Source organism: Anopheles gambiae, chromosome 2 (genome assembly GCF_943734735.2).
Source record: "Anopheles gambiae chromosome 2, idAnoGambNW_F1_1, whole genome shotgun sequence".
Taxonomy (NCBI): Eukaryota; Metazoa; Arthropoda; class Insecta; order Diptera; family Culicidae; genus Anopheles; species Anopheles gambiae.
The window spans coordinates 23,902,465-23,917,841 of record NC_064601.1 but is presented as its reverse complement, the minus strand read 5'-3'; the positions used below and the strand labels follow the sequence as shown (position 1 = coordinate 23,917,841).

At 51.5% G+C, this 15,377-nt stretch overlaps 2 protein-coding genes and 1 long non-coding RNA gene across 3 annotated transcripts; 2 read left to right on the top strand and 1 right to left on the bottom strand.

Annotated features, from left to right (window-relative positions):
• Positions 1–255: 255 nt before the first annotated feature.
• LOC1273354 (CLK4-associating serine/arginine rich protein) lies at positions 256–7,050 on the top strand. The gene is made up of 7 exons (XM_061642736.1): positions 256–908; positions 1,056–1,153; positions 1,615–1,802; positions 1,898–3,794; positions 3,917–4,082; positions 4,997–5,102; positions 5,211–7,050. The coding sequence occupies exons 1-7, from the start codon at positions 810–812 to the stop codon at positions 6,323–6,325; spliced, it is 3,669 nt and encodes a 1,222-aa protein (XP_061498720.1). The 5' UTR covers positions 256–809; the 3' UTR covers positions 6,326–7,050.
• A 1,028-nt stretch (positions 7,051–8,078) lies between these two features.
• Positions 8,079–12,060, top strand: LOC133391899 (uncharacterized). Its single transcript, XM_061648570.1, has 3 exons — positions 8,079–8,910; positions 9,497–9,576; positions 9,652–12,060. The coding sequence occupies exons 1-3, from the start codon at positions 8,079–8,081 to the stop codon at positions 11,161–11,163; spliced, it is 2,424 nt and encodes an 807-aa protein (XP_061504554.1). The 3' UTR covers positions 11,164–12,060.
• A 223-nt stretch (positions 12,061–12,283) lies between these two features.
• LOC133391170 (uncharacterized) lies at positions 12,284–14,813 on the bottom strand. The gene is made up of 2 exons (XR_009764656.1): positions 13,557–14,813; positions 12,284–13,478 (listed from the first exon to the last, which is right to left on the bottom strand). It is a non-coding gene; the product is annotated as an uncharacterized LOC133391170 (long non-coding RNA).
• Positions 14,814–15,377: the final 564 nt, after the last annotated feature.

Genomic DNA, 15,377 nt, shown 5'->3' with positions numbered 1-15,377 from the left:
TGGCTTGATGGTCTTACAGTGTGTGTTAGTTAATTCTGGACAATTATGATGATGAAGAAGTTTGAAGCTAAAACTTGTGCCGTTGTTTGTTTATAAAATTGTTCAACAATAAAAGTTTTATTTTTGTTTGTTAAACTCGAACGATACGGGAAATGCCGTCACTGAAAGTCGACCAAGAGCCAACCTCCAATGTCGACTGAATGCACCACGAAACGCGCAGTGGGCCGTTTGTTTGATGGGTTTGGCCGACACTGTCAAAGCAAGCAGGCAAGCACAACAAAAACGATTGTACACTCGCTTTGCCGCATCCCAGCATTGTGCGGTTTTGGTTATTTGCTAAAGTAAAATCATTTCCGCTGCTTCGAAACCAAAATGTGATCGGAAAACCCGTGTACAGAAGGTTGTAAATAAAGTGCAAACATTATTCTGCGTGTTACGATAACTTTTAGCTGCTAAACAGTGCAGCCGGCATCTTCTCTGCACTTATTGGCGCAGAGTGTACGGCGAGGGGAGTGAGGCTGGTCAGAAGATTTTTTTTTGTCAAAAAAACGCCGGGCGTGTGTTGGAAGAAAAGTGCTTATTTGATAATGTGCCAAACAAATATTGCATTGTGTTAAGTGGTTAAAGAGGAACGTTTGCTAAAATTCGGTCCGATGCGCGATACGCTTGGGAAGTTTACCAAGCAGCGGGAAAATGTGAGCGCCACACGGGCACGCAACACTTAAAAACAAAAGCACCATTCATCATACATATATTATTCAACGAAGCCAAGTATCAGTTCCTGTAGCGTACGGTCACACCATCAAAAAATGTGGCACGAAGCGCGCAAACAAGAGAAGAAGATCCGCGGCATGCTGGTCGACTATCGGAAGCGGGCCGAACGGAGGCAGGACTTCTACGAGCGTATCGTAAGTGCCGGGAACGGGGGAGAAGGGGAGAGACGCTGAACCGGTTCCGGGCAGGACCCCTTGTTGTTTTTCCACCGTTGACCTTGTACTGATTGCAAATTTCCCGTTTTTTTTCTCCTTCGCCGCCGAACGCCGTCCCGAATGCAGAAAGCCGACCCGACACAGTTCCTTCAAGTGCACGGACGCAAATGCAAAATACACCTGGATGCGAGCGTCGCGACAGCTGCGGAGAATCCGGCAATCATGCAAGTGATATTCAATGCGCACGGGGAGCGATGGTTCTCCCTGGTTTTCTTTTCTTCCCCCTCTCCCTGTTTGCTTTGATTTGTTCGCTCATACGCGCTGCAATTTTCTCACATGCTTCCCATGCGTGTCCAGCCCTTTCCACCCGCCACACAACCGGACGCCGGCCGGGTTTCGGGACCGGGCCGGTTCCTGCCGGACGCCCTAGTAAAGTAGCAAATACATTTCCTGTTTACCTTCTCCATGCCCGGCGTAATTGCAGCGTAATTGTCCGCACAGCACTGGGCACGGAAACACACGCACACAATTACCCCATCCTATTCGCTTACTACCAGCTTGGCTTGGTTAGAGGTGACCGCGTCAAAGAAACCCTTTCAACAGGCTTGCAGCACACGCACAAAAAAAGGCGGTCTGTTTTATGTTTGTCTTTTTGCTTCCGTTTTCCGGCTTCCTCTATCTCCAGGATGCCTTGGCAGGGACAGAAGGACAATCTGATCGATCGGTTCGATGTGCGTGCCCATCTGGATTACATACCGCCGGTGCCGCGCACCAATCCGCCCGACCAGCCGGACGCGCCCGACGTGGACGATGCGGACGAGCGTGCGATGAACTACGAGCGGTACCGGGTGCTGGCGCAGAACGAATTTCTCGGTGGGTAACTATACATCCAACGGGAAGCCGGCCGAGTGTGTGTGGTTTGGACCCAATTTTATCCCGTTCCCTCGCTCTCCTCACCTCTGTTGCAGGCATTGTGGAGGAAAAGTATCTCCACCAGCTCTACCTCGAGGAACAGTTCGGCGTGAATGCCCAGATCGAGGCGGAAACGAAGGCGGCGGCTGCGGCCGCCAAAAAGAAATCGTCCGCCGGTGCCGCGATCGGCTACACGTACGAAGAGACGGAAACGCTGCCGGGTGGTTCGGGCCCCGGGGGCGTTGGAACGGCCAGCATCCCATTCTCGCAGTCGCTGACGGCGATCGAGAAGGCATCGGAAGCATCGGCCACCCCACTGTCGGGCACGGGGACCGGGGGACCGGCGGCGGCGGCGGCGGCGGCCCGGTTCGATGAGTGCATGAAGGACGATTCCGACTCGGACCTCGACATGGACGTGTCGATCGACATTAACAAGATCGGCACGAATCAGGCGCACGAGCTGAACACGTGCGGCCGGCAGTACGGCATGAAGAGCAATGACTTTTACTCCTTCCTCACGAAAGATGCGGACGAGGCGGACGCACTGCGGATGGCCCGGGAGGAGGAGCAGGAGAAGATCATGTTCAGTGGGCGCAAAAGTAGGCGCGAGCGGCGGGCCCAGCGGGAGCGGAAGGTAGCGGGCCGGCCGCTTAGCCCGCCGAGCTACGCGGCGAAGGAGGAGCTGGTGCCGCGCACGTTCGTGGAAGCGAACGACAGCTCCCGGTCGCCGTCGCCGGTCAACTCGGGCAAGATCACGTACATTACCTCGTTCGGTGGGGAGGAGGAGCTGCAGCCGCACGGGAAGATTTCGTTCGGGTTTGCGCGGGACATGAGCACGCTGGGCGGCATTGCGGGTACGTCGAAGGCGGCGGCCGGGCTGCGCGCCGGCGCCAGCGGTCCGGAAGGCTCGACCAGTACGCTCAGCTACGCGGACAAGGTGAAGCAAAACCTGGAGAAGCTGAAGACGCAGGCCCAGTCGAAGGAAAGCGACCGCAAGCCACCGGTCCAGTATCAGCGGGCGGCGGCGGCAGCTGCGGCCAGTGGCGGTCGTGGCAGGGGTAGCCGCAGTAGTAGCGGCAGCCGCAGCAGCCGAAGCAGTCGGGGCAGAAGTCGCGGACGGCGCCGTCGGTCCTCGAGCAGCAGCCGTAGCAGGAGTCGGGAGCGCAGCCGCAGCAAAAGCCGAAGGCGCTTGCGGGGCACCGCCGTGGGAAGGAGTCGGTCCCGGTCGCGATCGAGAAGTGGCGGACGGAGTGGAGCGGGTGGCCGCTCGACCTATTCGCGCTACCGACGCCGCTCGAAAACGAAGTCACGATCGCGCTCCCGGTCACACTCGCGCACACGCGCGAAAGCGTCCCGTCGGAGCCCTCGGCGTCGCTATCCTGCTGGTGGTGGCCAGTCATCATCAACGCGGCGCCGTACAGCACGGTCATCCTCTTCCTCATCGTCCTCCTCCTCTTCTACCTCATCACGTTCGCGATCACGGTCCCGAACGCCGCCGGTACACCGGGCGCAACCGTCGCGTACAAAACTCCGTACGGGTGAATCACAGGACAGTGATGGGTCACGGGCAGCAACAGCAGCAGCTGCCAAACAACCGGCCGTGCCAGCCATCGGCACGCAGGAAAAGCTACCTCTCGTTGTGCCACACACACTACTCGGTGTACTTCCGCCGCCTCCGCCGCCACCACCGCCGGTCGCGGTTGAGGCAGCGGTGGACGAAAAGAAACCCCTGCCAACGCTGGCACTGATCGAACCCGAGCCGGAAGTGCCCATCAAACGGTACTACGGACGCAGGCGGGGCGACGAAAGCTCGAGCGACGACGCGAGCACGTCCGGCGACGATACGAACGGGGACGGTGATCGTAAACCGACCGTCGTACTACCACCGGCTTTGCCGACGCCGGAACTAGCCACGGGAGCGGACGATAGCCAGTCGGGAGCCGGCACCATTAAGTGAGTGTAGCGTGTAGCGTATTCGTTCACTTTCACTATTTGCTGTGCCATTTGCTTCCCCATTTGTGTGTTAAACCGTCTTCAATTAACACTCTAAAAAATGCTCATTTTCTTCTATTCAGACCCGCTTGTGAGATGGTACTACAGATCAAGCAGGAAAAGCTGGAAAACCCTGCGATCGAGCAGCAGCCCGTCGTCGGCCCGACCGTGGGCGTTGGCGGCAGTGGTAGCGCATCGTTAAGGTTTGGTAAAACGGTTACTGGTGGAACCAGCGCGCCCGAATCCAAAGTCAGTAAGAATAACTCAAACAGAAAACCAAAACCAAAACAACCGCAACCTCTATATCCGATCGTTTCCGAATACCACCACCACCACGATCACCAGCAAAAAAAATGCAAAACCGCCTTTTGCGTCCTTTCTGTCTCCAATCCTCCGATGCGTGTGTGCGTGTGTGTTTTGTTAATTGGTGACATTATCTGAGGGCTTTCCTCAGGTGGTATATTATCCTTCACATCTATAAGCGCTCTCGTTTGTTTTCGATTGACTGATTTGTGCCAAACTCTTCAACACGTTATCCGTAATCTGTAATGGGCGTCTCGAACGGCTCTTGTTTCTTTTAGTCTTTTTCCCGATAGAATATCTGCTATGTCTCATGACCTTATGTGACCATAAGACCGGATCGATGTTGATCGGATACTGATTGATACTATTCCATTATCAAAATCTTTGCCAAAATCATGATCGAAAGTTTGGTGTAAAGTTCATGTTTAAATTTCCATTCTGCCTGTCGTCCGGTAAAGCACCTCCAATTCATGTAGTTCTCAAGGTGGCATAGATGAATAAGATTACGCGCTAAGTTTCCATGTTCCAAAACTCCAAACCTGCCGAAGGGTTTCTGCTGATTCTTTAATGTTAATGTTGCGTAAAGTGTGGTATTATCATTCATGCATTCCATCGCACACGAAACACTCATTCTCTCATAAACTACACACACACACCCACTAAACACATGCACACATACACACCTCACACACATACACAACACCTACACACATTCCCCAATGAGTCACAATTCATCTCATCGCTCATACCGAATCGCCGTCTGCGTTGGTCATTTAACTAGTTTACCGTTTGTTTTCTTTTTCCTCCCTCCACACACACACACACGCGCGTGGACACGCATGCAAAAATTTGCGTAACAGGTCGGGATAGGGGCTAGCGGCATCGCCAGTACCGGGGCCAGCTCGAAGTCAGTAAACCCGCGCGATCGTCTCAAGCGCAAGATGCAGATCCTGCTGAACAAACAATGTGAGTTCGTATCACCGTATACCAATCGCCGTTGTGTCCTCCCCGCTTGTGGGATCGTAATGATGGGAACGTGTCTATCTCTCTCTCTCTCTCTCTCTGCCCTTCTAGACAAAGCGGACAAGAAGGCCGAGATCGAGAAGGTGGAGCGCCAGATACAGCAGCAGCAGGAACGTGACGACGAGATGCGCGAACTGGCGCTGAAGCTGAGGCGCCGGCAACGTGAGCTGCGTCACAAGTACGGCACGCCGGAGAGCGAACACAGCAAATCGCACAGCTCGGAAGAGCGCAGCTCGGACGAAGGTGACGAGGCGGGCGGTAAGCAGCAGCAGCAGCAGGCGTCACGGCTACATCGGTTTGGTCAGCTGCAACCATCCGGTGGTGATGGGGACGGTTCCTCGTCACCCCGTCGACTCCCGTTACTAGTGCCACCGTTAACGTCGCTTCCACCACCGAAGGTGTCGCTTCATTCCCGGCCACCACCCGCACTGCCGGCGGGAGGTGGCGGTCCACCGATGGGTTCCGGTGGTGGTGGTGGTGGTGGTGGAGCAGGATATAGGAACAGTGTCGTTATCGAACGAAAGCCGGTACTACGCAGTGCGTCTAACTTTGGTGCACAGTCAGCGGGTTCCGAGCACCAGTCGGGTTCGTACGGTGGCGATAGTGGTCGGTTGCGACGTCGCGAATCTCCCGCCCCGGGTGGTGGGGGCATCTCGTCCTCGAGAGGGTACGGGGGTGGTGGTGGCGGCGGCATGTCATCCCCCTCGATGAATCTTCGCCGAGGCGGAGCAATGACGGGCGCTGGTCGTTTCGATGATCGTAATCGCCGAAGATCGCCGCCATCGCGCTACGATCGGTCACGGTCGAAATCCAGGGAACGGTTAGGTTCGCGCGATGCGGGACAAAATGCGGCTGGCAGAGGCAGCCGTCGTACGGACTATGGCCGTACGAGAGGCGACTATGAGCGCTACCAGAGCGGTTACGGAGGCAGTGGCCATGGGCAGCAACAGTCGTCCGGTAGTTACGGTGGTGGTGGTGGTGGTGGTGGTGGGAGTCGCTACCGTGGCCGAAGATCGCGTTCCGGTTCACGGGGTCGTCGCTCGCGGTCGAACGAACGGCCCACCACCAGGGGGAATGGCGGCGGTGGAAGCGGATCTGGGGCGGTGACGTCCAGCCGGCAGTCGAATCGGTCACCGAAGCCGATCAAGAAGCTGGTGGACTACTGACATTCGCCTTGTCGATCCTTTGCAGCTCACCCAAATCTACGGTGGGCTTTGTTTTCTTTATACGTTTTAACCTCTTTTCCGTTCCTACTTCTTACAAATCTTGTAACATCTTACCTCATCATTACAACGCACTACCGCAGCAGGGTCGAATGGGTAGTGTCAAACTGACATTGGGTTTGCTCCAATCTGGTAACTCTTTATACTATCCTTATGCACACTTGATGCACACAGGTATACCGTTTATTCTTATGCTCTTAGTGGCTCTGGAACTTGTTGTAAGTCAAACCGGTTTCCGGGACACACACACACTCACAGCAATGTGGTCCATATTATGCCATTAGGTTTGCAAACCCCTGAGCCTGAAGAGCCGACTAATGTTTACTTCGTTCTAATCTTACCGCTAATAACATCATCATCGTACTATCTGCGTACGATTGTTATCACCTCTACAACACAACATAAACACCTCCTTTACCTACATACCAATAGACGATTCAGGTTTACCGTTTACAATAAGCTTTCGCGCGCTCTCGTTGGAGCTTTTGTTTGAGGGCAGGGAGGGGGGGAGGGGTTTAAAGGGTTTGGGGAAGAAGCAGTTCCTACCGATGGAGATTGTTTTTCGTTTTGTCAATGAATAAGAGCAACTGCACATTTTGCAACCATTACACACAGTACTTCACTTCACCGGACAGACAGAAGAGAATACAGAAGAAGGGTTATTAAAAGCAAGCTGTGTAAAGTTATTACTATCCGAAAATAACGTATCATTAGTGCACGGCAACAGAATTCTTGTAGATATAGCAATTAAAAGTTTGTGTGGACGGCCCTGTCCCGGCGAGACTCCGCTCAGTCGCGTACCAGTAACGCATGGTGATGTTGTCGTCCCGAATCTTCCTCGTGCTGTGTGGAATAGCGATCGGAGTTATATTCGGTGCCCTATCGCCTACTGCGGAAGTTGCCAAGGTACCATCCGCTCTCATACGTTTTGTGCAAGAATGTTTTCGCCAACACTCGAGAACGCTGTACTTGGTAGGCTTGGAGGGAATGGTCAGCTATCGAAGTTATCTCGCCTTGCCATATCCTAAAGTGATCGTACAGAGCGGCGTCTCCATTGGTATGCCCGATGAGTCAAGTTTGATTGTATTGTTCGTGGATTGCAGGACACGGGTGAGTTACTGGAGTACTTTACTTGCTATTGATTTTGTTTTAATCTGTGTGTTTTTTTGTTTTGCTCCTCCCGCTGCAGAGCTTCATGTACAACACACTGAGCATGATCTTGCGAGACTTTAACCGAATCGTTCGGAACGGAAAATACCTCGTGCTGGTAGAGGATGCTCTCCTGCGGCACGGAAATGGTACGATTTCGGCCGATCTTGGGCACTTCTTTGCAACGTACAACATCGTGTACTGGTGTGTGACGGGATTTCGGCATGCGGCAGTGCTCCAGTACTCTTTATATCTTGCCCGGCATGTTCACACGATCGGCAGCACGCTGACACACGCACCGGTGTTTGAGTGGAGGCGAGGACTGTGGCGTTATGAAAGGTCAACAATCAACGGTATTGCGTTTACTTCATTTCCATACGTATACTTGCGAGGGGAAGAGTATCGTGGTATAGATGTTACTGTTATGTTCACTATCATAAAGAATCTTGGGTACGTACTGGAATTGCGCGTGGTAGAGCCGACGGACAATAGTGACAGTGATGTTGTGCATATAGTTGATAGTTTGAGCCGCATAAAGGACGACATAATGCTCACGCGCAGACACGTGGATGCGGGTATTCTGCCCGTTGTGTATATTGCCGAAGCGACCTACTTTTGTCTGGTCGCTCCACGCGCTGCGGAGATCAACCTAACGCAATCGCTGTTGCGCCCGTTCTCGTACGAAGTGTGGCTGTTCATCGTGGGCTGTGCAGTGGCAATAAGTGTATTGAATGAGCTCTCGCAGTACGACACCCGGATGGGTGTGTGGCTGAGGTGGATCTGTTCCTGCCCCCCGCTGCCTTCGTTCTACAGCACCTGTTTCGCGTTCATTTGCTTCGTCCTTATCGAGTCGTATCTCGCTACGGTGACATCCTTCTTTCTTGCCTACCGGTTCGTGCCGGATGCGAAAACGTTAGAGGAATTCTTCGCCACGGGCATTCCGATAAGGTTGGAGGAAGGAATGGACACATTTTTGAACAATCTTGAACCACGCGTAAGAGATCTTATAGTAGCACGAGGCGTTCGCGGCACGGAGTGCGAAGAGTTCTCTGGCGGATGCGCCCATTTGGATACGTTCGCGAGAGCTTCGGTGAGGATTAAGGAACTGGTTGGGGTTGATCCGATCAGTGGCCGCAAGCGATCGTACATTGTGCCGGAGATGGTGGCAAGATACAGCTGCATGTCGTACGCGTTTGCCCGCGGCTCACCGCTGACCGATGTGGTAGCGGTGTACCTACGGTGGATGTATGAGGCCGAGCTGATGCGTTTGTTTCATCAAGATTACGAGCAGTATCTACAACCGAACGATCATGCACATACGCTTGAAGATTCGCTGGCGTTTGAGCATCTGATGTCGCTGTGGGTCTGTGTCGGTATCGGTTGGGGAGTGTCGTGCTGTGTGTTTATTTTGGGACTGGTCCGAAAGGCTTTAAATGAGCATCTATGAAGGATACATGTATGTCGTAATTACTATCGGAAGCACTAATTAGTAGCAACAGATTTGTTTCGAAGTGTAATTATCTCTCCCAAGAGACACACCAGGATCGGAGTGGTTCATGTTTTGAAAGCAACACACTGGAAACACAATACATAATTATAATTATTGGGAAGATATAGGCAATCTATTGCTTTGAGAGTAACATATCATTGGCTAGGTCAATACCATGATACCATTACACGTTATTTGGATAGCAATTAAAGTCATCTTGGGCTTAGGATACTCAGTAGGATACTTTCACACTCTTCAGTCATACCGGCAAAGCACGATGGCATGGAAGCGAATGCTATTAGTTGGGCTAGCTGTTGGAGTTATATTCGCTGCTGTAGCTGAACCTACGCAAATTCCCAAGACAATCTCCAGCTTGGTGGAAGAATGCTTTCATCATAACTCGAGAACGTTGTACTTGGTAGGCTTGGAAAAGCTTGCCGCTTATGAGAGTTATCTTGCCTTGCCACACCCTAAAGTGATCGTACAGAGCGGCTACTCCATCGGCACACCCGATGAGTCAAGCTTAATCGTAATGTACATGGATTGCAGCACATTGGTAAGTGTTTTGCAGTGCTTAACTTTGAGTTATGAACCCATTTTACTAACGGTTACGTTTTTAACCTTGTTTTAGAGCAACTTGCTCATCCAATTCAAAGCGATCATGCGTGACTTTACCAGGATCGTTCGGAATGGAAAATACATCGTGCTAGTGGAGGACGCGTATCTTTCTAACGGCAATTTAGCGGTCGCAATCGAGCTTGGATCTGCGTTCTCAACGTACAACGTCGTGTACTGGTGTGTGACTGGGTTGCACCAGGCGGAAGAGCTCCAGTACACGCTGTTTTTTGCGTCGAGCGTTTACTTTATGAACGGTCCACTGACGTACGCACCGGCGTTTGAGTGGAACCGCGGCCTGTTGCGCAATGCCACGTTCGATATCTACGCCCTAGCAATGACATCCTTTCCATACACCCACTTCCAGGGCAAACATCGACCGTTTTGTGGGATTGATGTGAACATTTTTGAAACCGTCATGGAACGAATTGGCTGTCAACTGAAGGTACGCATCTTACAACCGACGGATAGTATAGACAACGATATCGCGGTCATAACTAGGAGTTTGCATCGGTCAAAGGCGGACGTAATGATGACGCGCCGACACGTGAATGTGGGTATTCTGCCCGTCGTGTACATCCCGGACATTACGTACTACTGTTTGGTAGCTCCACGCACTACGCAGATCGACTTGACGCAATCGTTGCTGCGTCCGTTCTCAGGCACGGTTTGGTGGTTTATCGTAGTGTGCACGGTTTTGATAAGCGCATTCGATGAACTTTCCAAGCAGCACACTCGGTTGGGACGATTGGCGCAACAGCTTTTCGCTCGTCAACCGATCGCATCCTTCTATCGCATATGTCTCGCGGTCATTAGCTTCGTCCTTATTGAGTCGTATCTCGCTACGGTGACATCCTTCTTTCTTGCCTACCGGTTCGTGCCGGATGCGAAAACGTTGGAGGAATTTTTCGCCACGGGCATACCGATAAGGTTGCCGGAGGGGATGGTCAGATTTTTGAGGAATCTTGAACCACGCTTGAAGGATCGAATAATGGCGCGAGGCGTTGGCGCATCCGTGTGTTCGCCATACTCTACCCAGTGCGCTCATCTGGAAAGCTTCGCAATGGCTTCGTACCAGATCAGTGAAAACGTCGGCATTGATCCGGTTAGCGGTCGAAAGCGGTCATACATTGTGCCGGAAATGGTGACAAGATACAGCTATTTATCCTACGCGTTTGCCCGTGGCTCACCGTTGACCGATCTGGTGGCGATGTACCTACGGTGGATGTATGAGGCCGGGCTGATGGGTTTGTTTCGGCACCAGTACGAGCAGTATCTGCAGCCGACCGTGCACGTACACACGGTGGTGGACAGTTCGCTGGAGTTTGAGCATCTGATGTCGCTGTGGATTTGTGTCAGTATCGGTTGGGGCGTATCGTGCGGTGTGTTTGTCATGGAAATGGGTCACGGATGGCTGCAAAGAGTTCTAAAAGGAAGGCGTCAGGTTGCTGGAAATGCTGGAAAACAGGCTTGGTGTAAAGTGGGAAACAAAACGGGCCCAATGCCTGGTACGAAGAGTGTGCAATGAATTGCCCTAGGACTGGAGCATATTAACCCCTATTTGCTGAGGAGCAATCGATGTTGCACTAATTAAAAGCACGCGTTTTATTGTCGCTAATTGCACCCAAGAGTACAATAAAAGTATCATCCTTTTGCACTGCCGAGTGATGGCAAAACACAATGGAGCTTTGAACGACATATCGGTCAACAATTTTTTTTTAGTTTACTCAGGGGTCAGTAAGCTTTTCAAGTAAAGGGCTGGAATGAAAAAAAATCCCTTATTACGACTCTGTTTTCGAGGGGTTGGAATTAGTACGTGTACCCAAGTTTGAATATGTGATGACACATGTTACCACTCTGCACGTGTCCGGATAGGAGTTAAATAGGAGAGCCTATATTATCCCTCAGAAGGGCTTCGGATCCTATCCCATTGCACAGCACAGAAGAATCAAAGCAGCATCATCGAAGAATTTCCAATTCTATTATGTTTTCCTAAACTAGCTTAATCTTGGCATATCTCTCTCTCTCTCTCTCTCTCTCTCTCTCTCTCTCGCTCGCTCTCTCTCTCTCTCTCTCTCTCTCTCTCTCTCTCTCTCTCGGTTGGCCTGCTCACTATAGAGCACGTCTATGTGACATGGCCTGGTCAACAATAATTCTCCAAGATGCTCTGGCCGCAAGATGGTCTCTGGCCGCAGCCTCCCATCCATGTAGACACCCGATCTCCGACAGGTCTCGCTTTACCTGATTCAGCCATCGAGTTCGCTGTGCTCCCCTGCGCCTAATACCCGTGTTCGGGGATCGCTGTCGATCATCTTCTTGGTGGGGCATGAGTTCGGTATCCTCATGACATGCCCCAGCCATCCAGCTTCTCATAAGTTGTTATAAAATAAAATAAAAATGTTATCGTGGGTTTCAAGCATTAGTTGTCAGGGTTATCTTGAACAGGGGTAAGAAAATGAAGCCGTCGGTATATGAAAAATGCTAAAGAAATAGTTAGAATCCTTTCAATAGACTCTTTGAGTGCTCAATTACGATTTTGGGCAGATCTAGAAAATTAAGGCCGAAGTAATTGAACTCATTGGTCTATTGCAAAGAATTCATCAAAATGTGCCTGTTGTGTCCGAGCAAAATGAATCATAAAGACGGTATTGAAGTATTACACGGCACAAACAGAACGTTTTATATTTACAGATAAAACATATTAAACACTATACAACCACAGTAAACGGGCCGCGTGCCCTGCCGAGAGCTCCTGCTCTATCGGCTGTTCCACACACTCTGATCGTGCGGTGCTTATGGATGCGCCGGAGTGTGCGTGCGCACACTGGCATCCTCCCTGGGACTCCACCATCGACAGGACGACTGTCGCGGTGAGAACAGGGGTCGCCTATCATCCACAACATCTCCCCTTTTTAATTTATCCGGAGGGGTCCTGCCAACGCGGGATATTCCATTGGGGAATATCGGCGTGGCGACACCCTCCGGCCAAATTTACGTGCGTTGCGGGGTGTCCAGAGATGTGTGGGTGGCGACGGTGCTTGATGGTCCCATCGGCTTCCATCGATGATACGGTGCGGTGGAAGGTGGTGGCGCGTAACATCGCCTGACGAAACTGGTACTCTAGGCGGCATATGATTCGCTTGATGGGATCTGCAGCGATGGCGAAACGTAGCTGTCCAAATGTAAGCTGCAGCGTTAGCGAAATGCAGATTGCAGCTGTCCCTGATAGAAGAACTGCAGCGGCGAACTAATTGCGTCCGTGCCGAGGGGGAGCTGCAGTCGGCGACCGTGATGTCGCTGTACCCGGGTTTGAAGCAGCGGCAGAACTCGATTCTGCTGGATAGGAAACTGCAGCAGGCTGAATACGAGGCTGCATTAGGCGTCTTTGACGACGCTGATGTGGGGCTGCAGCAGCGGCGGAATGTGATGGCGCCTGACTGGAGGCTGCAACGGGCGACTTTGACGTCGCTTACACGAGGTTCCAGTAGCGGCCGAATGTGATCGCGCCGGACTGGAAGCTGCAGCGGGCGACTTTGACGTCGCTTACACGGGGCTGCAGTAGCGGCGGAAAGTGATCGCGCCGGACTGGAAGCTACAGCCTGCGTGGAGAGTGTGTGTGTGTAACTGCTGCCGAAACGGTCCCCGTGATGGGACGGCAGTCGGAACGTCGGTTGTTGGGGCGGCACCGGCCCGAAATTCCACGGCGTTGTTTTTGCACTTGCGATCGCGATGGCGTCTCCCTTGGATGATGCAGCAGAACACAGCTTCCAATCGCGATGGCGGCCGTGGGTTCTTCTTGCTGAGATCCCCCCCTACGCGAGGAGGATCCCATCCTCGTCGCCACTGTTGTGTCCGAGCAAAATGAATCATAAAGACGGTATTGAAGTATTACACGGCACAAACAGAACGTTTTATATTTACAGATAAAACATATTAAACACTATACAACCACAGTAAACGGGCCGCGTGCCCTGCCGAGAGCTCCTGCTCTATCGGCTGTTCCACACACTCTGATCGTGCGGTGCTTATGGATGCGCCGGAGTGTGCGTGCGCACACTGGCATCCTCCCTGGGACTCCACCATCGACAGGACGACTGTCGCGGTGAGAACAGGGGTCGCCTATCATCCACAACAGTGCCCAATACACGATAGTGTCCATACACGATGTTGTTGTTTGAATAGTTAATAGAGGCTTTGGCTCCAACGGAGTTCTTTCGGCTCTTGACCATGCACGATACATACAATTTACAAATTAAATAGCGAATGCTTTTTTGTTAAACAAACTTGTTTCAACAACTTTTATGCATTAAATTTATGCACTTTTAGGGCTTAAAACTTATTCAATACATCGCTAATATTATGTTAGCGCTCTACTGTTTTGGATCTAACTACATCCCGATACAATAATCTCGCGGGCCAGATATACCACATTTGACCGTGGGCTGGACTTTGACGTCTTCTTCGTTGGACAGGTCGTGGTCGTGGAGATTGTAACGGCGGTGAGGAGGTCATACCACGGACCCCGTTGGATGATGATGGTAGGGGCGGTGAGGATATCACTGTAGGGTCCTCAACTGGTACGACATCTCTTGACATCTGTCTGCTGCAGGGAACGTCACGCCGGATTCTGCCTTGAACCGAAACTCGTTGATGCTTCCTGCCAAAGTATCCATAATCAGCTCTGGATTCCTTGGTGCTGCGGGCTGCTGTGCATACTGTTGAGCCTACCGGGCTTGTTGTTGGGGCTGCGCTGTCGTGTGTGGTGTTTGTTGCATCATGTGTGCCATCATTTGTTGCTGCTGAGATAGCTGTTGCTGCTGCATTTGCTGCTGCATAAGATTCAGCATTTGCAAAAACATTCCCGTTTCAGAACCGTTCATGACCAGTCCTGCTTGTGCCGATGAAGCAACGGGATTTTGCGATGACGGTTGTGCTGGTTGCATCGGTGCACTTTGCGTTGCACTTTGCGAAAGCCCGGGTTCAGAGCCCTTGCACCGTTCAGAGACAAACGTCGCTAATCTTCCATCTCGGCATCGCCTTCAGGATTAAAGGAACTCTGTTCTTTGAAATACCTTGGAAGTTTTTTTTATTTAACAAATTTCTCTTTAATACGACCGTTCTCGTCAATGGACGATTTGCGACTAACTTGTAATGAAACGATCGTTCCTAAATCTATTAAAGACTACTTCGATTACACGTGGCTACTTCGTTTACAAGGATTAAACATTTTAATGCCGCTTCGATGAAATTGCCTCTCTTTTCAGGATAAGGATGCACTTCACACGCGAACACTTTAACAATGCCTTTCGCACAAACTGCACTGCACTGAAAAAGTCTTATTTGTTTTTTTTTTCAACTCGTCGCCACTGTTATATTTTTGTTTTATTTCTAATAACGCTAAAGAAACGTCATCGCGTTACTTCCTTTAAAACGATGCAATCGGAATGTCCTAGTTTATTATAATTTACTTGTAACCGATTTGTAAACACTTTGCTCCACGACCTTGCTCAAGCGAGCGCCATATCTTTCTCTTCTCCGATCGGGATTCACGCAACGTGCCGAGCGCGCGTTCGCTGGGAGGTCAGCGGATAGATCGCACACACACTTCGATCCACGCCCGATGAGTGTCCTCGGTGGCGATCTACGGGACCATCAGGTTGGTCCATAACAATTCCGGTATCCTATTCCTGATCTCTACAGGTGGGAGCCGTTTTGTGTTGCACAGAACAAAACAATGTCACA